Source organism: Dipodomys ordii, unplaced genomic scaffold (assembly GCF_000151885.1).
Source record: "Dipodomys ordii isolate 6190 unplaced genomic scaffold, Dord_2.0 Scaffold2, whole genome shotgun sequence".
NCBI classification, from domain to species: Eukaryota; Metazoa; Chordata; class Mammalia; order Rodentia; family Heteromyidae; genus Dipodomys; species Dipodomys ordii.
The window spans coordinates 17,837,569-17,862,137 of NW_012267218.1; the positions used below are offsets into that span (position 1 = coordinate 17,837,569).

The 24,569-nt window shown below is 36.9% G+C and overlaps 1 protein-coding gene across 1 annotated transcript in view; it reads left to right on the forward strand.

Annotated features, from left to right (window-relative positions):
• The window catches only part of Cep128 (centrosomal protein 128kDa), a 294,901-nt gene that overhangs the window by 27,024 nt on the left and 243,308 nt on the right, over positions 1 to 24,569 (forward strand). The window contains exons 5-8 of the mRNA XM_013013420.1: positions 14,211 to 14,337; positions 15,345 to 15,460; positions 17,438 to 17,529; positions 19,429 to 19,501. Of these exons, the coding sequence (XP_012868874.1) occupies positions 14,211 to 14,337; positions 15,345 to 15,460; positions 17,438 to 17,529; positions 19,429 to 19,501 (408 nt within the window). The remainder of the gene's footprint in view (positions 1 to 14,210; positions 14,338 to 15,344; positions 15,461 to 17,437; positions 17,530 to 19,428; positions 19,502 to 24,569) is intronic.

Here is a 24,569-nt window from a genome sequence, read left to right on the forward strand (position 1 = left end):
TGTGTGTGTGTGTGTGTGTGTGTCTGTGTCTGTATCGTAGTTTATAGTAGGCTTAGAGTGGAATAATGCTCATTTCTCTGGGGAAAGTAGTTTTATTCATGGGAAGTAAAGTGAACAGGTTTTTATTTCTGACCTGTTAGTTCATTGACTACAAAGCTAGCTAGTTGTAAAAAAGAACACACCGGAGATAAGGAGTCTTCAGTTTTGCTTCAGGCTGTTCCTTCATGTAGTCTAGTTTTTCCTCTGTAATTTCCTCAAATTCTTGTTCTGGTAAAACAGTTAATTGCCAGTGCCTTTTCTTTTTCTTTCTTTCTTTTTTTTTTGGGTTGGCTGTGGGGCTTGAACTCTGGGCCTGGGCGCTGTCCCTCAGCTCTTCAGCTCAAGGCGAGCGCTCTACCACTTGAGCTACAGTGCCACTTCCGGTTTTCTGGTGGTTTATTGGAGATAGGAGTCTCAAGGTCTCTCCTGCCCGGGCTGGCTTTGAACCGCGATTCTAAAAACCAACCCCCCGGGTAGCTAGGATTACAGGCGTGAGCCACCAGCTGCCAGTGCCTTTTCTTTCCAGCAAATGAGTAACTGTTATTCATTGCTTTATTTTAAACTCAATTCAGTGTAGTGATAAATTTCATCCTTGTCATTTTGGAAGTGACTGTGTGCATGTGTGTGTGTGCTCTTCTTTGGTCTGAATCCTGCAAATGAAAAAGAACATATGGTGGTATTTGTCTTTTTGACTCCAGTTTAGTTAACATGATAATCTCCAGTTCCATCCATTTTCCTTTAAGTAGCATGATTTCATTTTTCTCTTTATGGCTGATTAGTATTCTGCTATGTATATATGCCACATTTTCTTATGCATTCACTGAAGGAGACTGATGTCATACTTTGGCTATTGTGAATAGTGCCAGGATAAAAATGACTTTACAAATGTCTGTACTGTATACTGATTTTGATTTTTTCATCCTAGTCTAACTTTAACTCTTTGTTAATGATACATGAAGACTTGTGAGGAGTCAGCCTATGTTAAAAAATTATGATGAGGTCTAGTTTTTCATGGAGGTGCAGTACATAAGATTTGTTTCTAATTTCTCTATGACTTTGATATAACCAGACACTTTTTCCATGTCAATTCATTTAATTTGACATAAGAGGTATTATTAATATTATTTTCAAGGTAAGAAAACTCGGGCCCATGATCTATTAAAGTGGCAGAGCTAAGGGACTGAGGCCCTGCTCCTGACTTGGGGTAAATTTTCAGGATCTTAACAGCAAGATTCGTGGACTTTGATGAGTATTTATAGTAAATGGTTACAATTGAGAAACTACACCTTGGACGTCATCTTTAATGTATTCCACAACAGAAGACTGTAGTCATTCTTGGCATTGGGACTAGAACTGTATGATACCTAGACTAGGAGTTAGATGGAGCAAATATAGAAACAGAGTTAGGAAGATGTCTGGTGCTGAGTGAAGGTTGGCATTGAGGTGTTGTTCTTGGCAGTAGATCTAGTCACCACTTGAACAATGTGAGCTGCCGATGCTGGCATTGATTTTTCTTATCATCCTTACTAACAACCATTGATTTTTCACTAACCTGTCTTGTATGGCTTCCAGTCACTGAACCGTAGGTAGTTGGATAGTCTCAGTTAAGGTCTTTGGTCTTGAACTTCAATGACCTTCAGTAAGTATCATCTGGTATTATTTGTCATGCTGTGACTTCCTTGGGAGGTGTGAGAACATTTGGACTAAAGAGGATAGGTAAAGAAACCTGTGAAGGTTTCTTTTTAAAAATAATATATTTTAAAAATACATATTAAAAAATAATTTTTAAAAATTTATTTAAAAATCTATGAAGATTTTGGAGCAAATTGTGCTTTTCAGTGTTAGAATATTCAGAAAACTGTGCAGTTGATTAGCTTAGTGTTTATAATACTTCTAGAGAGCTGTGTATCTCTATTTATGTGAGAAAGGGGTATACTCTGTTAATGCTATAAAAATAGAATGCCCTAAGACAGAATATACAGCATAAAATGTTCAACATAAGGAGTGATTTCTGTCTGTGGAAGTTTATATAAAGGAGTTAATATTGGGTTCAAAAGAAAAATACAGCTCTCTTGACTCATTAAGTTCATTTCTAAGGTAAAGACTGGTTATCAAATTAGAGTTTAGAGACTTGTACTAATAGCTCTTTTTTTTTTTCCTAATTAAGTACTCTGATTAAAATTTCTCTTTGAGAGTCAGTGGATCTTGCCATCTGGTATGTGAACATTGTAAAAATGTTGAATGTTAAGTAATAAAGTCCAGGGTTTTCTTTGTCTTAAATGGATTTCTGTTGCTAAGTATATTCAATGGTAGGTTGTTGTTGATTGTTTAAAGCCAGATACTAGCCACTTAGAGTATCTCCAAGTTGGTGGTATCTGCTTCTCTGATAAATCATTAATTTTCTTTTTTTTCTTTCTTTTTTGTCGGTGGTGGGGCTTGAACTCTGGGCCTGGGCGCTGTCCCTCAGCTCTTCAGCTCAAGGTGAGCGCTCTACCACTTGAGCCACAGTGCCACTTCCGGTTTTCTAGTGGTTTATTGGAGATAAGAGTCTCATGGACTTTCCTTCCCGGGCTGGCTTTGAACCTTGACCTCAGATCTCAGCCTCCTGATTATCTAGGATTACAGGCGTGAGCCACCGGCGCCTGGCGTGATCTTGCTTTAAACTAAATATTGTGTAGTAAGAATATACAAGTAGAAAATTTTAACTGAACAAATTTTGTTAAGATCATTTTGTTACCATGTTTTAGATTTTAGAATTAAGTACTTAAATTCTTCTGTTGAAAATTTTATTTCTGTTTCACATGAAATTACTGGACAGGAAAGTAATTTTTATAGAACTTTTGCTGTGAGGCTACTGAGAAAAATGTAATTTTTGGAATCAGAATTGCAGCTGAAACTTGATTTAGTCTTGAGAAACTATCTCAGTGAATTTGAGCAAATTAATTTACTTTCCATTTTTGTCATTTGGAAAAGGAATGTTATCCTACATGTGTGATTTTAATTAGCAAACATCTAAGTGCTCATATGGTTTTTGACCCTTGCTAAGCAGTTATTATTATTTTTTAAATATTTTTATTTTTTAAACTTATTGTAAAGGTGATGAACAGGGGGGTTACAGTTACATAAGAAGGTAATGAGTACATTTCTTTTTAAGCATTGTTACCCCGTCACTCATTTTCTCCTGCTTACCACTCCCTACTCCCTTCCCTCCCAAGTTGTAAAGTTCATTTCCAATATAGTGTCTAGTGAGTATCATTGTTGCCTTAGTTCATCCTTTGTCCAGATGTTTCTGTGATTCCCATTCCCTTCCACAGATCAGATAAGCTTATATTCAAGACAAAGAGTACAGAAAACTAAAACAGAAAGAAAAAATTAGAAATAACTGCATACAGAACATAATAAGAACCTCTTATTTCCAATCCTTGGAATTCATTTTGATATGCTTCATTATATATGCTAAACAGTTATTTGTAATTTCTTTATCTGCTGATTTCCATCAACATGTTGCAACATTTATAAGTAAAAAGTGTATGTGATTATTTTGACTTCAAACTATTCTAAATGAGCATAGCTCATAGTGATTCCCCCTTTGTGTTTGTGAGTATACTGTTATACTTAATATGTTGTTATGTATAATATGTTATTCATGAAACACAAGGCTTCTACTTGCTATGAATGTTCATTTATTAACATTTAAAACATGAAGTTGAAAATTCTCTTAAAATTATATTTAGAATGTTTGTGATACACAGAGCTTTAAAATAAAGGATTTCCTATTAAAACAAAAGTAAAGCTGGACGTCCATGGCTCACACCTGTAATCCTAGCTACTCAGGAGGCTGAGACCCGAGGATCCCAGTTCAAAGCCAGCCCGGGCAGGAAAGTCCGTGAAACTCTTATCTCCAATAAACCACCAGAAAATGGGAAGTGGCACTGTAGGGCAAGTGGTAGAGTGCTAGGCTTGAGCTGAAGAGCTGAGGGACAGCGCTCAGGCCCAGAGTTCAAGCCCCACGACTGACAAAACAACAACAACAACAACAACAACAACAAAACCCCCAAAAGTAAAATAAATAGTGTATCCTTTGAAAAGGATTTTCTCAATTTCAGGAATATTACTATAGGCTTATCTTTCTATAGACCAGTGTACAGAGAGAGGTTGTACTAATTGGAGCAAGCAATCTTTGGATAAATACAAACTAAAATGGCAACCATTTAAGAATATGCTTCACCACCCAATGAGACAAGAAAGGTATGCAAACCATACACTTATACTATTGTTTGATTTTATTAGCATTTTCCTTCTTGTCCTTTTCATTTTAACAGGAAATGATAACTATCATTAACAAAGTTGTCTTCATGAAATTAAGGTAAAACTAATCTACTTTGCAATCTGTTGCCAAATCAATCTTGGCTGGTAGAAACAGGCAGAGAGGGAAAGCCAAGCACAAGGCATTTAATAATCAAAATAGTTAGGAGTGGCATTATTGTCCTAGACAAAATTCTTTTTTTTAAACTTTTTTAAACTTTTTAAAATGTTTTTATTGTGAAAGTACCATACAGAGGGGTTACAATTACATGGGCAAGATAATGAGTACATTTCTTATCAAGCATTGTTGCCTCCTCCTTTGTTTCCCCTTCCTATGCCTTCCCATCTCTCCTTCCCTCTACACCGCCCCCCACCCCCCATCCTAGACAAAATTGTTTTGATGACCTCTCTCCCACCTCCAGTTTTTTCTGGGATTTTGAACCCTGACATTTGAAAGTGTGAGGACTTAGCTTTTTTATACTAACTTTATAGATCTACATTCACAATACAATGGAGGTAGTTTATACCTCCATTATCATGAATTCTGTGTACATCATAAATTATTGCTAACTTGGTTCTTCAATGTCAGATGAAAACAAATCAGAACAGTTAGACCAAATATTTATGCTCAGTTCTCCATCTGAGGGAATGAAGTTATCTAGACATGACCATATTTTCATGTCTCTTTCTATAATGTATGTTATTTTAGGGAATATATTTTCTTGGTATGAAGTTAAAGGACAGTTTGGGGTAAAACATGTTTGAAGAAACTAAATAGAATCTCTAAATGGTTTACAAAATTGAAGCCTGCTTTAAATTGCAGCATGTTAAACTTTTTTTTTTTTTTTTTACTGAATCCTTGTTGGGCTGGAGCTTTGGAAAATATATATTTATACTTATTTTACTTTGGAAAAGCAAACTAGGTATTTGTCAGTTATACCTCAGTAAAGTTTGGGGAATAACTAAAACAGAACTGAGTTCAAGTTCTGGGTGAGATAGAGTTAGCACACTCTTCCGTTCAGTGAGGCTCTTTTTAAAAACTTTACTGAACACTTGGAACAGCTACTGAGGGATCTGAAGAGCATACACAGGCTTTCCTGTTTGAATGGTGTCAGTGGGCATAAATATCATTACTATAGTTAATAACAGGTCTCCAACAATGAAATTCAAATTTCTTATTTTTAGTAGCAATTTTTTTAATTGTGATTACATAAATTTCACAAATTTCACAGTATTGTGAGGTAGTGATACTTCGTTAAAGTCACAAACACATTCTAACCTTCATGGGACAAATTGTCTTTATTGTGTTCTCTAAAATTTAGGAGTTCTATGAGTGTTGACAATAGAGTTATTTCTTCCACATTGGGTGATATGTACATTCCTTTCCTTTTGCTTAGTGTCAGCTGTTCCCTTTTTCCTACTCATTCCCTCCCTCCCATCGTTGCCATTGAGTTGCTTAGTTTGTTTTGATCAATGACCAGTGCAGCTGACGGGTCTCTCTGTTGTATGTTTTCCCGTTTCCCTCTGTTTCTCTGTCCTCCTCCTAGGTTCCCTCAGATGTGCACATATATACTATATATGTAGTCAGTAACATGGGATCATTTAGTAATGATTTGACCAGATGAGTGGAGGTCCTTTGTTTCTCTAGGCTTGTTTACTTTGTTGTATCACCTTATGTTTTGCATTTAACATCCACTTATCAGGGAGACCATGTGCCGTTTGTCTCTTTGCTCTTGGCTTACCTCATTCAACATGATTTTTTTCTTGTTCCATCCATTTCCCTGTGAATGCCATTATTTTGTTCTAATGGCTATATAATATTCCATTGTAGATAGGTACCACAATTTTAGGATCCATTCATCTGTCGTGGGGCATCTGGGTTGTTTCCATATCCTGGCTATTGTGAACAGTGCTGCAATGAACATGGAAGTGCATGTGTCCTTATATCCTGGTTCCTATTGTTCAGGATAAATGCCTAGGAGTGGTATGGCTGGGTCGTAAGGGAGTTGTATATTTAGCTTTCTGAAGACCGTCCAGACTGCTTTCCAAAGTGGTTGTATAAGTGTACTTTCCTACCAGCAGTGCAATAGGGTTCCTCTTTCTCCGCATCCCCTCCAGCATTTGTCGTCAGTTGAATGTAGGATGCAGGCCATCTTGACTGGGGTTGTTTTTATTTGCATTTCCTTTACAACGTCATGTGTTTCTTTGCCATTTTTTATCTCTTCTTCTGAGAAGTCTTTCTTTAGTTCCCTTGCCCATTTAGTAATTGCTTTGTTAGGTTTGGGAGGGATTAGTTTCTTGAGTTTCCTGTATATACTGGATATTGCTGGTAAATATCTTTTCCCAATTGGTTGGCTGTCTTTCTACATTGGTTGCTATGTCTTCAGCTATGCAGAAACTTTATTTTAAGGTAGTCCCATTTGTCCAGTCTCTCCAATTTGTGACCCTGGAACTCTGTTCAGGAAGTTCCTGTCTGTGCCTATAAGTTCAAGTGTCTTTCCTACTCTGTCCTGCAGTAGTTTCAGAGTTTCAGTTTTGATGGTAAGCTCTTTAATCCATTTTGAGTTGATGTTAGTGCCTGGTGACAGGCTGGGGTCCACTTTTAGTTATCTTCATGTGGCTGCCTAGTTTTTCTAGCACCAGTAGTTGAAGAGGCTGTGCTTCTTCCACTGTCTTTGGCATCTTTGTCAAATAGCAGCTGACTGTAAGCCTGTGGTTTTATTTCTGGATCTTCTAATCTATTTCATTGGTCTTTGGGTCTGTTTTGGTGCCAGTACCATGCTGTCTTTGTTATTATGGCTCTATAGTAGAGTTTGAAGTTGTCATCGAGATCCCTCCCATGTTGTCTTTTTGCCTGGAATTGTTTTGGCTATTCTAGGTCTTTTGTTGTTCCATATGAATTTTTGGACTGTTTTCTGTATTTCAGTAATGAATGTCATTGGGATTTTAATGGGAATTGCATTGAATTTGTATCAATTTTGCCAATATGGCCATTTTCACTATATTAAGTTTGCCTATCCAAGAACATGGAAGGTCTTTACATTTCCTGGTGTCCTCTATAATTTCTTTCTTTAAGTTTTTATACTTTTCATTAAATAGTTTTTTTACATCTTTGGTTAATTTCTAAATTATTTTTTTGAGGTTATTGTGAATGGGGTTGTTCCTTGATTTCCCTTTCTGCTTGTACATTGTTGGTGTACAGAAAGGCAACTGATTTTTGTGGGTTAATTTGGTATCCTGCTATTTTGCCAAAGTGGTTTATAAGTTCTAAGAGTTTGGGGGTGGAGATATAGTATTATGTCATCTGCAAAAAGGGAGAGTTTAACTTCTTCCTTCCCTATGCAGATCCATTTAATGTCTTTTTCTTGCCTTATTGCTCAGGCTAAGGATTCCGGAACTATATTGAAGAGGAGTGGTAAGAGTGGGCATCCTTACCTTGTTCCTGATTTTAGGAGAATTGGTTGTAGTTTTTCCCCATTAAGTATAATATGGCTATTGGTCTGTCATATATGGCTTTTATCGTTTTAAGGAATGTTCCTTCTATTCCTATTTTCTCCAGAGCTTTTAACATGAATGAATCAAAAGCCTTTTCTGCATCAATGGAGAAAATCATGTGGTTCTTGACCTTGGATCTGTTGATGTGATGGATTACATTTATTGACGACTTACATATGCATCTCTGGGATGAAGCCTACTTGGTTGCAGTGTGTGATTTTTTTTTTTTTGATGTTTCTGGATTCTGTTGGCTAGAATTTTGTTAAGGATATTTGCATCTGTGTTCATCAAGGAGATTGGTCTGTAGTTCTCTTTTTTTTTGTTGGGTCTTTGCCTGGTTTGGTATTGGCTTCATAGAATGAGCTTGGGATAGCTCCCTTGGGAGAGTCTGAGGAGTATGGGTATTAGTTCCTCTTTAAAGGGTCTTATAGAATTCCATAGTGAATCTATCTGGTCCTGGGCTTTACTTTGCTGGAAGACTTCTGATTTCTTCCTCTATCTCATTGTAAGATATTGGCTTATTTAAGTGATTTATTTATTCTTGGTTCAGTTTGGGAAATTTGTATTTCTCTAAAAATGCATCCATTTCTGCTAGGTTTTCTTTCCTTAGTGAGTATAGTTTCTGTAAATAATTCTTTATAATTGTTTCCAGGTCTTGGGTATTTGTAATTTTTCCTGTGGCATCCCTGATCTTATTGATTTGGGTTTCCTCTCTTCTTTTTTTTAGTTAATCTTGTCAAAGGTCCATCAAAATTTTTATTTTTTCAAAAACCAGTCTTTTGTTTTATTAATTTTATTTATAGTTTTCTTGGTCTCTATCTCATTAATGTCAGCTCTTACTTTGGTTATCTCACTCCATCTTGTAACTTTAGGTTCAACTTTTTCACGCTTTTCTAGCAGTTTTAGTTGCAACATGAGATTATTTACTTGGTCTGTCTCTATTTTCTTGATGTGTGCACTGAGAGTGATAAATTTGCCCCTCAGGACTGCTTTTGCCGTGTCCCACAGGTTTCTTTGTGATATATATTCATTTTCATTGAATTGTAGGAACTTTTTAATTTCTTCTGTTATCCAAGTGTTGCTCAGAAGTGTGCTGTTCAATTTTCATGTATTTGAATAATTTTTACAGTATGCTTTGTTACTGAGAACTAGCTTGATTCCACTGTGGTCAGATAGGATTTGTATTTGCTTAAATTCCTTGTATGAACTATGATATGGTCTATTTTGGAGAAAGTTCCATGAGCTGCTGAGAACAACGTGTACTATGTAGTTTTAGGGTGGAAAACTTGGTAGATGTCAATTAGTTCCGCTTGAAATATGGCCTCACTTAATTTGGTGGCTTTTTTGCCAATCCTCTGGTTGGTAGACCTGTCCTTTGGTGAGAGTGAGGTATTAAAGTCTCCTAGTATTATTGAATTTGGATCTATTTTATTCTGTAAGTTTGAGAGTATTTGCTTAACATATTTGGGTGCACCAATGTTTGGTGAGTATAAGTTGATAAGGGTAATATCTTGGATTGTTCCCTGTATTAATATGAAGTATCTTTCTTTGTCTTTTTGTATTGTTTTAATGAAAAGTTTATTTTGTCAGATATCAGGATGGCAACTCCTACTTTTCTGCTGGGAGCAGTTGCATGGTAGATCCTTCTCCATCCCTTCACTTGGGGTTTGTTTTTATGTTTGTCTGTGAGGTGGGTCTCTTGAAGGCACAGATGGATGGGTCTTGTTTTCTGATCCAATCTGCAGTTCTTTTTCTTTTGATTGGTGAATTGAGCCTGTTAATATTTATGGTTATTATAGAGAGATGCATTCTGTTTTCTATTAATTTCCTGAATTCCTAAGTTTTTCTTTCTTTTTCTCCTGTGCTTACTAAGTTGGACTTTCGTGATATCTGTCTGATGTGGATCCCTGTTCTTGATTGTTTTCTTCAGGTTGGGTCCCCTCTTAATATTCTTTGTAGTACTGGCTCACTATTTATGAATTCATTTAGTTTTTCTTCATTGTTAAAAATGTTAGTTTCTCCATCAAATGTGAATGCTAGCCTTGCTCAGTATTTAAGTCTGGACTGGCAGTTACTGGTTCTCAGGGCTTGGATCATACTTTCACAGGCTTTCCTTGCATTCAGTGTCTGTGTGGAGAGATCTGCAGTGATTCTGATTTTTTTCTCATTATAGTATAGCTCCTTCTTTGTTTTTGCTGCATGCAAGATTGTTTCTTTATTATTCAGATCTATCATTTTTACAATAATGTGCCTCGAAGTATTTCTCCTGGGATCCTTATTGTTAGGTGTTCTATATGCTTCTGTTATGTCGGTAAGATGTTCTTTTTTAAGATGGGGAAATTTTCATTCATAATCTTACTAAATAAGTGCTGCATTCCCCTGTTCTGGTATTCCTCACCTTTGTCCACTCCAAGTATACAAAGGTTAAATTTCTTGCCACTGTCTGCTCGTTCTTGGATTTCCCTTTGGCATAATGTAAGTGGTTTTTCCATATCTATGACTTTTTTTTCCCAGTTGCTGCATTTTGTCTTCTGTATCTGTTATTTTAATTTCCTTTTCATTCACTCTGTTAACTATGGCTTCCATTGTGGTTTGCATGGAGGAAATTGAGCCATTTATGGCTTCTATGTTCTCAGAGTATCAATCTCATCTCTTAACGAGATGTGCATGCATCCCTGCATCTGTTTTGATATTTAGTTTCTGTATTATTTAAATTTATGATCTATTTCTCACTTTAATTCTTGAATCATTGCCTCCAGCATCTCTTGGATGTAGTGTTTGTCTTCCATTCCTGTTTTGTTTCCACAGGGGCTCTCCCCTGGGTGGCTGCTGGCTTTTAGGGGTAGCTTGCTATCCTGGGTATTGATAAATCTTGTAATTTTTCTCTGTGATTTTCGCATGAGCTGTCCAATCTCCAGTCTGGGATATACAGGTCAGGCTCTAGTAGGATTTGGGCTTCTGGTTCTCTTGCCCTGGACACACAGGTCTTTTGCCATCAGGGGCTGATTCTCAGGGCTTGCAGTTCTCTGCTTTCCCCCTCTGCTGAGGTATGCGCTCAGCTTCTGACTTCAATTGATATGGGTGGGTTGTGTAGCTCAGGCACCCGATCTCCAGGCCTGGCCCTGGCTCCTGGTCCCCCACCTGGGGCATTCAGGGTAGACCTGTGATTCTGGGTATTCCATCCGGGGTACGCAGCCTGTGGTACGCAGTTCGGGTTTCTTCCGCTGCTGGCTGCTGTGGCCCGCAGGTGCTGTTCCCAGCTTGGGCGTTTAAGCAAGCTCCCTCCCAGGCCTGCTGTTGATCAAGCCTGGTCGGCTGGATGTGCTCCATGGGCTGGTGGGGTGCTTGCACAGGTCCCAGTTTTAGTGGGACCTGTAGTCCAGGTGGTGAGGGGTGGGGATCAAGCTCTGTGGGTTACTGCCAGTACTGGTCTCCCTTGGCAGGGTACACCGTCCCCTGTGGGGTACTTACCCTGGAGCTAATTGGGAGCTACCTAGCGATGCTGTGGCAGATTGCAGCTTTTGTGCAACGTAGGTCACTGTTTGCCACTGCACACTGTTTGGTTGAGATGCTTGTGGGCTGGTCTGGGTGGTGTCTGTCTCTGCCTCTGTTGATGCTGTCTGGGTCAGTGCCGTGGGTGTTTTTTGTGCTGGCTGCCGGTGGAGGGGTGGGGAAGAGGTCTTCGTGCAGGTTCTGAGCTCTGAGGTTTCTGTCTCTGTGTTCTCCAGCTCAGCACCAGCACCTTGGGAGTCTTTTGCTCTGGTGTTCTGCATCTGGACTCCTGTAGTTCTGGGGTTCCCCTGGGTGGTGAGTCCAAGTGGTCTTAGTGGGATGAGGAGGGGCCGCTCTGGTGAGGGGTGGGTGAAGGGTCTTTGTGCAGGTTCCGAGCTCCGAGGTTTCTCTGTTTGCGATCACTGGGTCTGGCACCGCACCTTGGGCGTCTTCTGTGCTGGCATTCTGCAGACAACCCCCTGTGACTCTGGGGTCTCCAGCAGCCAGCCCTGGGCCTGGCCGGGCCAGTCTTGGTTCGACGCGGAGCTGCCCAGCCGCAAGGGTCTTTGCGCTTTTTCATTCTGAAATTCCTTCCTTCCTTCCTTCCTTCCTTCCTTCCTTCCTTCCTTCCTTTCTTTCTTTCTTTCTTTCTTTCTTTCTTTCTTTCTTTCTTTCTTTCTTTCTTTCTTTCTTTCTTTCTTTGTTCACCTCCTGTTTTCCTCTGGGTGTTTGGCTTTTTGCTGTTGTTGGTCTCTTGGGGAAATTAGGCGTTGGAACTTAAACTCTTATTTGGTTGGAGAGAGCTGTAGTGTTTCCCTACTGTCCTGTCACTATCTTGGCACCCCTCTGAAATTCAAATTTCACCTGCCAAAGTATATTAACTAAATGTAACCACACATGAATATTGGCAATCCCTCTTCAGTCCACAAATTACTATGTGAAAAACAAATGACTTCTTTGCAGCAACAAAGCATTCCCTCTTTATCTCCCAGTGATAAACCCACTCAAGTGTTATTTTATAAAAAGAAATAATCAAAACAGAGTTTTGGCCAACAAAGATGAAAGTGCACCAAGAAGTGAACAATGTTACAGCTGGAAGTGGGATTTGAACTATACTGTGGAGGAATGGTAGGAGGACATGTCCCCACATGAAGTAGGTGCTAGGCAATCCTGGCACTGCCCTACTCAGTTATCTGTAGATAATGCACCAGAGGAATTTAGTGAGGTCCATTATTTTTGAAGTAGCAGATGCTTATACATAGCTTTTCCAGTTTGAGGCATCTGATTTCCTCATTCCATTTATCCTTTTGCTTTTATATTCATTGCCTTTAATCATGATAAAACTACCATTCATTGCATAACCTGATCTGCCTTTGGCATTGTTCTAATTATTTTTACACACATTGTCTTATTTCATTGTCAAAATGAGACATAGGGTAAAGATAGAATTATTTGATGGAAAGACATGGACCGAAGCAGAAGAGAACAATAGTGTAGCTGAGGAGAGCATTGCTAGGCTTCCTTTGATCATGCTTACCCTTGATCACCTCTCCTATCTGGAATAGTCATTCTTGCCTACATCATTTCCTTTCAGAATCAGTTTATGATGAGATCAGTTCTTTCAGTTTTATGCTCCTTTTTTCCCCTAACACACTAATGTTCACCTGCATTTTGTTTCCAATTAATATTTTTTTCTAAGAGATACTACAAGGCTCTGAGAGTATTAAAAATGTATTTCTTTTTAAAATGAAAAGTGACATTTCTATAGTTTCCAAAAAACATTTTATTTATTTACTAGTCTCCAAAATAGTAAGTTAATTCCTTACCATCCTCTCATGGGACTTTCCCCTCTGAATATTATTTAATTTATATGCATTTTTGAAGCATTTTAATCCATTGCAGTTAATATTTATAATGTTCTATTTGTGGTTGAGGGGGCTGACTCAACCTTGTATTTAAGGATTTATCAAGAGTTTTTTTCTGTCTTTATAATTATTCAATGCACAGTATCTTTTGTGTTGTTACTAATTCTGGTATAAAGTTTAATTCTTTGAGATTTTGAGGGATCTATTTTTTTTCCATGAGTCTTGTAGGAACAATTTAAAGTTTGTCTTTCATCTATCGTTTATGTTTCAGTTTTTGGTTTTATACATTAGACTCAATGGATTATAATTTTAGAGCTTCCAAAGTAAGCCACAGATTTTTCTAAATTTTAAAAAATCTTGTTTCTCAAGTAATTACGTTTCCAACACAATTTTAGAATTTCGAGTAATACTTAATTTCTCTTGTTTTGTGATATTTTTTGAATCTTTTTTTAATGTGTCAACCTTGTTGTGTTTCTCCAAATGGATGGGTTCATCAGCTAGACATTTTCTACATTCTGGAAGTGGAAGGATGGGATAGGCATTTTCTACATTCTGGAAATGGAAGGATGGGATAGGTGGTGAGAGGTGCCATTTAAAACAAGGCTAACCTTGTTTGTTAATGTATTTTAATAGTTTTATGTTTCCTATCTTAGTTCAAAAACTCCTCTGATATTAACTTTCTAATGGAAGCTAGATATTTCAGAAATAATTATTTATTTATTTTTATTTTTGGTCTGGTCGTGGGGCCTGAACTCTGGGCCTGGGCACTGTCCCTCAGCTCTTCAGCTCAAGGCTAGTGCTCTGCCACTTGAGCCACAGCGCCACTTCCGGCTTTTTTCTTAATGCTTATGTGGTGCTGAGGAATCGAACCCAGGGCCTCAGGCATGCAAGGCAAGCGCTCTACCACTGAGCCACCTTCCCAGCCCCTCAGAAATAATTTTTAAAAATCTATAGTCCACTTGTGTTTGGAAGTTGTTAAAAAAAGGATAACCTCGGCTTCACTATATTCTTTAGTTAAGAGAATCCTTGGAGAAATCAATAAACCAACTGCGGAGTCAACGCTTACAGAGAAACTCAGGGGGGAGAAGTATTTCTGTTACAAGTGTGAGTACAAGTGACCTCGATGGTGGCACTGTGACAGGTAAACCATTCAAATCTTCTGAAAACCCTTTCTTGTTTTAAAAATACTCATATTGTAGACATTTAACCTTTACAGAAATGGCAATACATACATAATGTCATCCATAGTAGGTGTTAGAGCATGTAGTTTTCAAGGATGGTTAGTGTGTATTTTGAAACTTACTAACGAATCTTTATAATTCTACAATTTTTTTTCAGACCTTTATGGTACTTTTAATTTTACCTAACAAAGCCTGAATATCTTTGTCTGTTCCCAAACAATCTAACACACATGATACATTGTACTCATAAATGGGCATATTGAATTGAAATGCTTTCCATAATTACTTAAAGATACTAAGAAAAAACCCCAAATATACAAATAATAATTACTGTATGGTATGCTCTCTGGATTAGTAATTTTGTCCTACCATAATAGTTTTTCAAGTATCTGATTATGAACTATCTTATGACATTTGTTGAGAACAAGAGGATTTTAGTCTTGTAAGCTAGATGTCAGTGGCTAGCATAACAGGAAACACTTAGCTTTCCTATAATTAATCTTACTTACACTAAGATTCATGTTTGAATTAAAAATTGGACACAACCATTTATTTGTTCTCCAGTTAATTGATTCTTACTGATTTTCACAGTGTTCAGATTTTGGATTATTTTGTTATTTGCCAAATTTTGTTTCATTGGTATAAAACTGTATTTTATGAAATCATAATTTTTTTTAAAGTTGAGCAAGTTTTGTTTATGTAAAAGAAAATACACTACTTTGGAAGTATAAAAAAGAGCTTTGACATGTTCTTTTCCCCATTTAGTTCTGTTGTTCATTTTGTCTGCTCTAAGGACTGAATTAGAGCTAATCTTGTGGAACTTTATCAGTATAACAAATTGCTTTGGAAATAGCCTAAGTTAAAGGCTTGTGTGGTACTCACTACTGGTATGCATGGATGAAGTATGTTTTTAGATTATTCCTTCTTGTGTATTGTTTCAATCCCCTTCCTTTTCTTTCAATTGCAGAGAGCCACCATTTTCCACCTACCTCACCTCTTAAGGAATATGATCCACTGGGGACCAAACGAAGTAAGTCCAGAACTGGTGTCCGGTTTGTTCGCCAAACTGATGACATGACCCAGGTATTGTGTAATTTGTATGTGGTATTTTCCTACATTTCCATGTGAATGAATAATACTTGAGCTATCTGATTATATTTAACTAATCATTTGGTTATTTGATCATTATGAACTTTGCATAACTTTGTATTGATCTTTTTTATTCTTGTTTCATTTGCCACTTTATACCCCTACTTCTGGCGTTTTATCTGGTGAATTGGTGATAAGAGTTTCTAAAATTTCTTTGCCTAAGCTGGCTTTAGGCTAGGATCCTAAGATTGTAGCCTCTTGAGTAGCTAGGATTACAGGTGTGAGCCACTGGCTCCCAGCTGTTTATTTATTCATTCATTTTTGTTCTGTGCTTCTTGTTTTTGAACTTAGGGCCTTATACTTCCTTTGCTTACTTGTTTGACTGGTGCTCTACCACTTGAACTGTGCCTTCAGCCATGGTTTTTGGCTGGTTATTTTGAAGAGAGAGTCTTTTCTATCTGGGCTGGCTTTGAACCCATCATCCTTCAGCTCTCAGTTTTTTGAGTAGCTACCTTACAGATGTGAAACACTGGTGCTTGGCTTCATACATTTATTTTGAATTTGTTACAGAGATTATATTACAGAAATTATACATCCAATTTGGTTGGGCATATTTGTTTCTTTCCCTGTGTAGGCTGCTCAGTTTTTTAAAAAGCCCTGTAAGTCCAGCTACTTTCTATTTCGCTAAGTTTGAATAAGTGTGAATAAGTTTGTCATTGTGTGGCTGACCTATTGATTTTTCCACTACTTAAGTGTTTCTCTCATTATTGAATCACTATTGGAGCGATGTAAGAAATTTCATCCTTCAGTGTTTACTGATGATTTCTGATATCATTATTTCTATACTATATTTTACCCCATTTCTTGCAAGCTCTTTTCAGAGCCAAGTTTCTTTTCTTTTGTGTGTTAGGGAGCTAAATTAATTAGCCAAGCATTAGGGGAAATTTCTGACTTTGAAACCTTCATTTTTTTTTTTAAATTTTAGGATTGGGTTCTCAAAGTTAGTTTTAGGAAACTACAACATAACATAAAAATAAAACAAAAAATGTAATAGAAAAACCTTGTAGAAACTTTTCCTTGACTCATATTTTAATAGATGCAGATTGCTAGCATGGATTATATGAATAAACTTAGAGCAAAGAACAACAACAACAACATTTACTTTTTTATTCTCTTTATTCAGTGCCTCTGTCATTGGGACAGTATTTACATTTGGAGGCAGTGATGAAAGAGGCTCTCCTTTTTCATCAGGTTTATTACTGGATGAGGAATTAGATTGAGTCATTCTACATAGGACAAATCTTTTTGTCAGAAAGGAATATAGCCCCTATGAGCAATTTAGAGAAGGCCATATGGCTAAAGAAGGATAGAAGGGCTGGGATAATGCAGTGCCTCATAAGGAGCCAATAGAATTGTTATGAAAAGATCATTATTCATCTAGTGTAGAAAATGGAGTCAGTGTGGACAAACTAGTTAGGAAGGTATTGTTTGGCAGGTGTGAGGTGATGGTCACTTGGGTTAGGATAAATGAATTGGAGAGAAGAATACAGATTTAAAAGCTACTTAATGAATAAAATTGATAGGTCATGAAGATCAGATAGACATGAGAGGAAGGTAGGAATGAGTAAAAGGATATGTCAAGATGATTCTGGTTGCAAATTTGGAAGATCATGAAATCGTGACAGCAAAGCTCAGTGGGCACCTGTTATCCATGCACTGCATTACCTTTACTCTTTTTTTTTTTTTGTCATCTTACTTTATTTTATGCCAGTACTGGGACTTGAACTCAAGGCTAGGCATTATTCCTCAGCTTTTTCACTCAAGGCTGGTGCTCTACTGCTTGAATGTAGGTATTTATCTTATTCATTACTAACAAAATTGTAGAATTTTTGTGAAGATCAAGATTTTTACTTTCAGTGACTTTTGGAAGATTTCAATGGAATCCTAAATGCTGTGTTTTGCCTTTGCTAGCTTCATAGCTTTCACCAGTCCCTCCGAGACCTCAGCAGTGAACAAGTTCGCCTTGGAGAGGATTTCAACAGGGAGCTTTCCAGGAGAAGCCGGTAAAAGTAGAATATTGTCTTATAAAGGTTTTATGAATTATTAGGGGAATAAATTAATTCTTGTAATATAAAGAGAAGAAAAACTATAGAGGGAGCATCAAGGATAGAACAGAATGCCAAGGAGTCCCAATATTTGGGAGATTTTTTTTTTTTTTTTACATGAGGATCTGGCTTGAGAAAAATCAACTGGTGATTATGTGGGAAATACAGGAGAGCATGGAAGCATAAAAATGAGGAAAGACAAAAATAAACACAACTCTAGAGAGTCACACTTTCTTGACTTAACTCATCTCTGAGAAAATTATCTAAAGACATATAAATAAAATAAGATTGTAACTAAAATACAGATTATAAGAAGTAGTAAAAGTAGCCCAGGAATTAAGTAGAAGTAAACCCAGAAAGACAGCCATATAATTTTTTTAAATTTAATTTTATTGTCAAGGTGAGGTACAGAGGGGTTCCATTTACATACATAAGGTAGTGAGTACATTTGTTGTCGAACATTGTTTTTAACTGCAATCATTAAGAAAGAAATGTCATTTTCTATTTCCTTTTATGCAGGATAGAATATTAACTTCAAAAAGTATAAATTGGCCAACATTTCGTTTTTTTTTGGGTTAAATTGGCCAACATTTCTAACCTAATCACATTGACAGTTTCTCCCAACTTTTCTTCCAGTAGTTACATAGTTTTGACCCACAAACTGTGTGCACTCTAAATTATAGTAGGAAAGTAAGTGTCCTTGAATAACACATAGTCAAGGAGAATGGACAGTTCAATCAAGGGTAGATGGAAAATATCAATGGACAAATAAATAAGCCCAAAAGATAATGACAAATTATCTAACTGAAATTGTGAACAGGATAGAATGCAAGCCCAAAGCATCACTTTGTTATAGAATTTTCATATGGCATATATTATGAAAATTGCAAGGTGATCAATACAACCTAAAACAGTCATTCATTCAGTATTGGAGAGTAGTTACTGAGCTAAGAACTTCAAAATGAGAAGTCAGTTGAAAATATAAGAGTTGGAAATGAAGGTAGGAAGTAGCCATTAGGAAGTAGACGTAGGGTATGGAAGTAGGTGAGGGAAAGGCTTTTTGCTGAGCTCACAAGTCTTTTTTGTACTGTTCGATTGTTTACTATGTAATTAATTTGATGGGGAAATGAGAATAGAGTTTGTATGGCACACTCAGATGTAATGTGATTATGACTTGATAGACATGGTGTGCAACAAGAGCTTTGGCCTCCCTCTTTTTTTTTTCTTCTCTTTTCCGTTTGTAAATTTGGTGTTAATGTAGCATGTTCATTTGTTAAAGGTCCTAATTTAGTGTAGTGGTGCCTTTCAAATATAGATATAAAGAAATAGTAGTAGTATATTATAAATTTATTATTATTACCTTTTATTTATTTATTTTTATTTATTATTTTGAGTCAAGGTCTAGCTTTTGTAGCTCAGGTTGGCCTCCAACTCTGATTCTCCTTTCTGAGCCTCCCAAGTTCTGGGATTATATGGTCACCAGGCCTGGCTGCAGAATGTTTTTTGTAGTGGTTCTGTAGCAGTCCTTATGAGGAATTTTCAGATCATCTCACATAAATGTGTAACCACAAGTCCACAGCATCAGTATCACTTAAGAGTTTATAGAAGTGATGATTCCAGATTTACTGATTCAGATACATTGGGGGTGAGTTCTAGCAGTCTGTGTTGTAACAAAGTCTTCAGATGTTTGAGAACCAATGCAGCAGACCATCACATAATAGCTATTAATATAAGTTATTATAAATATGATTACTATGTATTATATGTAATTGTTAATGTTATAAAATATTATGAAGTTCACCGTTTGTATATTTTCTTAAATATTCAACTTAAAAATCTGTTTCTTTCTTGGCCTAGATCGGATGCTGAAACAAAAAGGGCTTTGGAAGAATTGACTGAAAAACTTAGTGAATCCCAGAAACAAGATGTGGTAAGGACTTACAGAGTATACAGTTTTATTTCACATGTAGATGGGGGGAACAAGGTGTCCGTACTAGTCCTAATCACAATGAACTTACTCAGAGTTTAATCTTTTGAGTGGTGTGTACCATTTTGCCAAAGAATCTTTTCTTGTACCTTATATAAAATGTTCATAAATTATAGAAATCTGAGTTTGAAAAGTCGCAACAATAGTATATTAGAGATTTGACTTTTTTATTTCTTTCAAATTTTGTTATGTTTTGAGACAGCATCTCCTTATGTAGCCCAGGCTGGCTTCTAAAGCATGATTCTCCTGCTTCAGCCTCCAAAATGCTGGGAGTAGAGATGTGGCCACTACAGCTGACTGCACTGTGTTTTCTGTACTGGTTCTGTATCATTCCCTATTCTGTATTTTCTGATCACCTCACATAAGTGTGTGATCTCTGTGCTGCAGAGACCTCTTGCTGGGTTGTTTGTTGGATATGGTGCTAGTTGAAAAATTCCTAATTCTTAAGTTTTATATCTCAAACACAGATTCTCATCATTCATTATCTATTTTAAATAAAATCATGTTAGACTATAAAGTGTATATAGTGTTCATTGTTTCCCATCATCAGGTATTATAATTCTGGAGAAGAAAAACATCAATAGAAATTGTCATTAGCTGTGTGGGTGGCTCATGCCTGTAATTCTACTACTCAGGAGGCTGAGATCTGAGGATTGCCATTCAAAGCCAGCCCCGGCAGAAAAGTCTCTGTGAGACTCTTATCTCCTATAAACTATGCAGAAAAATCTGGAAGTGGTGTTGTAGCTCAAGTGGTAGAGTGCTAGTCTTGAGCACAAAGAGGCTCAGGGACAGCACCCAAGCCCTTAGTTCAAGCCCCAGGACTGACAAAAAAAAAAAGAAATTTTAACTAAACTATGTACAGATTTGTAACTTCAGGAGCAATGGGTATTCATTTCCCACAACATCTTTTATTATTTCAAGAAAAGGAAAGTTAGTAGAATTTTTTCTCTTACAATACTTTCTTTATTCAACTTGAGTTTTTTGGTAAAAGTAGATAATTTTTTTCTATTTGGTAATTTGGTTAGAGTTCCTCTTAGATTGAGTGATTAATTGGCTATGTGTGCCAAGAGAGGGATGTGTTCTATTCTCTTTCTCTGTCTCTCTCTCATTGTCTCTCTCTTTCTTTGTGCCAGTACTGGGGCCTGGGTGCTGTCCCTTAGCTTTTTTGCTCAAGGTTCGTTCTCTAGCACTTGAGTCACACCTCCACTTCTAGCTTTTTCATGGTGAAGTGAAGATAAAATCTCATGCTATTTACCTGCCCAGGCTGCCTTTAAACTGTGGTCCTCAGTCTCTGAGTAGCTGGAATTGCATACATGAGCCACAAGCGTTTGGCTCTAGTCTATCATTTATTTATTTATTGCCAGTCATGGAGCCAGAATTCTGGGCCTGGGTGCTGTCCCTCAGCTCTTCAGCTCTTCAGCTCAAGGCTAGTGGTCTACCACCACAGCACCACTTCTGGCTTTTTTTTCTGCTTATGTGGTGCTGAGGAATGGAACCCAGGGCCTCACGCATGCAAGACAAGCGCTCTACCACTGAGCCACCCAAGCTTTTGGCTCTAGTCTATAATTATTTATATCATTATTATTACTTTTTTTTTTTTTTGGTCAGTTGTGGGGCTTGAACTCTGGGCTTGGGTGCTGTCTCTGTGCTCTTCTGCTCAAGTTGAGCCCTCTACCGCTTAAGCCACGGCGCCACTTCCTATATCATTATTTTAGAAGTGAAGTCCTCTGACTCTTTTTTTTTTTTTTGTCGGTTGTGGAACTTGAACTCAGGGTCTGGGCGCTGTCCCTGAGCCTCTTCATGCTCAAGGCTAGCGCTCCACCACTGGACCCACGGCATTACTTCCCTCTTTTATACATTACAGATTCCATTACTTTATTTGCTAATTTAAACAAAAATTGTTGTTGCTTTGGTGGTACTGATACTTGAACTCAGAGGTTCTGTTTGCCCTCATCACTTTTTGAATAGGGTCTTGCTTCTTGCGCAGCCTAATCTAAACTGCTACCTTCCTTTTTATACTTTCATGTAGCTGAAGGATGGGTCCACGCCACTGCACCCAAGCCTTTTCTGTTGGTTGAGATGGGCCTTATGAACTTTTTGCATAGGCTGGTCTCAAAACTATGATCTACCAATCTCAGCCTTCCAAGTAACTGCAGTTGTTCTATGTTTAATGAATACGATTATACAAATATTGTTTTAGCTACCGCAAGAGTCTTCTTTTCCTGGCTGTGTCGATATGTGATTTGTATGTTTATAGAAGTATGTTTATCTTCAGTATTCTGCTGAGGTCCTCATATCCAGTTGTACTGTGATGCTATTGTTTGAATTTGTCACGCTATTTTTTTGAATTTGGATATATGTGACTTATTTCATATGTATTGGGGAGCTTTACTGTATATTCACAATGTAGACAGTAGGTAGAGTCAGTCAGCTGAATTCAGTGAAGGCCTGAGCCCGTGTATATCCTCTCTGTCATCACTGTTGTGCAGTATGAATTGCTCCACATCAGGTAAAGCTGTGAATGCAAAACCAGATGTCACACTCACTGTGCTCAACTCACTGTGAACCTCACTGTGCCCAAATCACAGGAAGTAGCCATTCTTAATCATATAAATCCAGAAAGTTGGGCCCATCTAATTACATAGTTAGCTGATTTGTACATCTACAAGTTTTTTATAGCAAGGTATGATACTGTTTGTTTTATGCTTTTTAGAATTTATTGTCAAATTAATGTTGTCTTATAAGTTAAGGTTTTAATAATAATAATAAATAATCTTTGTGGTGCTAGGGATCACCTCCAGTGCCTTTTACATGTGGGGCAACTGCCTTCCTATGGAGCTTCATCCCTCAGCCCATTAAGTAAGACTTGTGTAAGGATGTTTACAGTTCTAACTGAAAATAATTAGCTATTATAAAACTTGAGAAAATATTGCTGAATTTTAGATGGTTGTCTGATGTCCATACAGTGTTTCACATAGGACACAATATAGATTTTTGTGAGTCATTCTAACTGAAATCAACATTTGCATTTTATAACTTAGACATACTGCTCTGTGTATGTGAATTCATGATCACATGCTGTCAGAGAAATTTTGTTATGTGAGTGATAACTTCTCAGAGGCTACAGCTGTTTCTCCCTTCTGGATTTAAGTTGAACAGAATCATCAAGGTAATACAGGTTTGCTCTGGGAAACTTCTAAATATTGTAAAATATATGAAGTGAAAATAAACCACTACTTACATTTCCTACCCTCTGTTGCTTTCCAGTGTGGATCACATTTATTATGTATTATCCCAAAGTTGTAATTGTTTATTAGTGCATTTTCATAGTAACTTGAAAGCTTATGGAATATATGTTTCTTGAGAGACAAAAAGGTTGATTTCATGTATGCCACTATTTGATTTGTTAACCCTTTGTGAATTGTAAATTTTCAGGTTTGTTTTAGACTTTGCTTTGGAGGGGAGAAATTATACTTGTGATGTTATGGTAAATATTTTCTGTTAGTTCTTAGTTGTGCTGGTAAAATAACCACTATAGCATAGGCCTCAAATCAGGGGAAATTGAAATTCATTAGTTGTCTAGATTTTAACCAGTTGAGGGTGATATATTCAGTTCAATTATTTATAGAGTTTAGTTTGCTATAGGAGGATCCCTATCAAATATAAAAATAAAAACATAATCCAGCTGTTTCTGGAAGAGTACCTCATTAGTAAGATTCTACAAATTCTGTCAATACTGCATTTAAAATAACACAAGTGCCACGTAGATTACAGGAGTATTACAATTTATGTATACACACTAGGTGTGTGTATGTATTTTAGTTACACTAGGTCATCTTTTGTAGGTGACTTGGATTCTTTTATTATACCATACTTCTAATACATTACAAAATATTGTTTTTTTAATTCAGGAGATACTATATTGTTCTACTCTCTGTCATCAAGAATTTGACTACTTTTAAGTATTTCATATGATGGAATGATAGTTTCTTTCTTTTTTTTTAAATGTTTTTTATTGTGAAATACTGTACAGAGGGGTTACAATCACATGAGCAAGGTAATGAGTACATTCCTTAACAAGCATTGTTGCCTCCTCCTTTGTTTTTCCCCTTCCATCCCTACCCTCCCACCTCTACAACTATATTCCTCCCCCCCACCACTAAATTATAAAGTTTGTTTTTCATATAACATCTTGTACATTTCATTGTTGCAGTGGGTCCAACTGTATCCCTATTTAAACAATTTGTTTTTTCCCTTCCGCTCCCCAAATTATACCAACATCAAATACAGTGAAAACAGGGGTTACACTGTGGGGGAGTGACATACAAAGCAACAGAAAAATCACATGGTACCTTATAAATACATTAGAGATAGTTTCTTTTCTTTTTTTTTTTTAAACTTCTCTTAGCATAATGCCCTCAAGGTTCATTCATGTTTTGGCACATGTCAGGATCTCTCCCCTTTTTTAGGTTGCCTAATATTCCATTTTGTGAATATACCACATTAAAAAAATTTTTTTTACTTACTTGGTGCTTTCATCTTTTGGCTCTTAGATATGCACTCTTTTTTTTGCACTCTTTTTTTTTATTATGAAAATACTGTACAGAGGGGTTACAATTACATAGGCAAGATAATGAGTACATTTCTTATCAAGCGTTGTTGCCTCCTCCTTTGTTTACCCTTCACATCCACTCCCATTACATCTCCCCCACTCCCACTGCCAAAGTTGTAAAGGTTGTTTTTTTATTTTTTAAATATATATTTTATTGTAAAGATACTGTATCGATTGGTTATACCATTATATGAGTTAGGTCATTAATACATTTTCTATCGAGCATTGTTACCCCTCCAAGGAAGACTTTACTATTGTTATGACTTTTTCCAGAAAACTTTTCCATTTTTTCTACATATGATTTTTCTCCTCTTTGTGTGTGAGGGTGTGTGTGTGTGTGTGTGTGTGTGTGTGTGTGTGTGAGTGTGTGTGTGTGTGTGTGTGTGTGTTGTGTGTTCT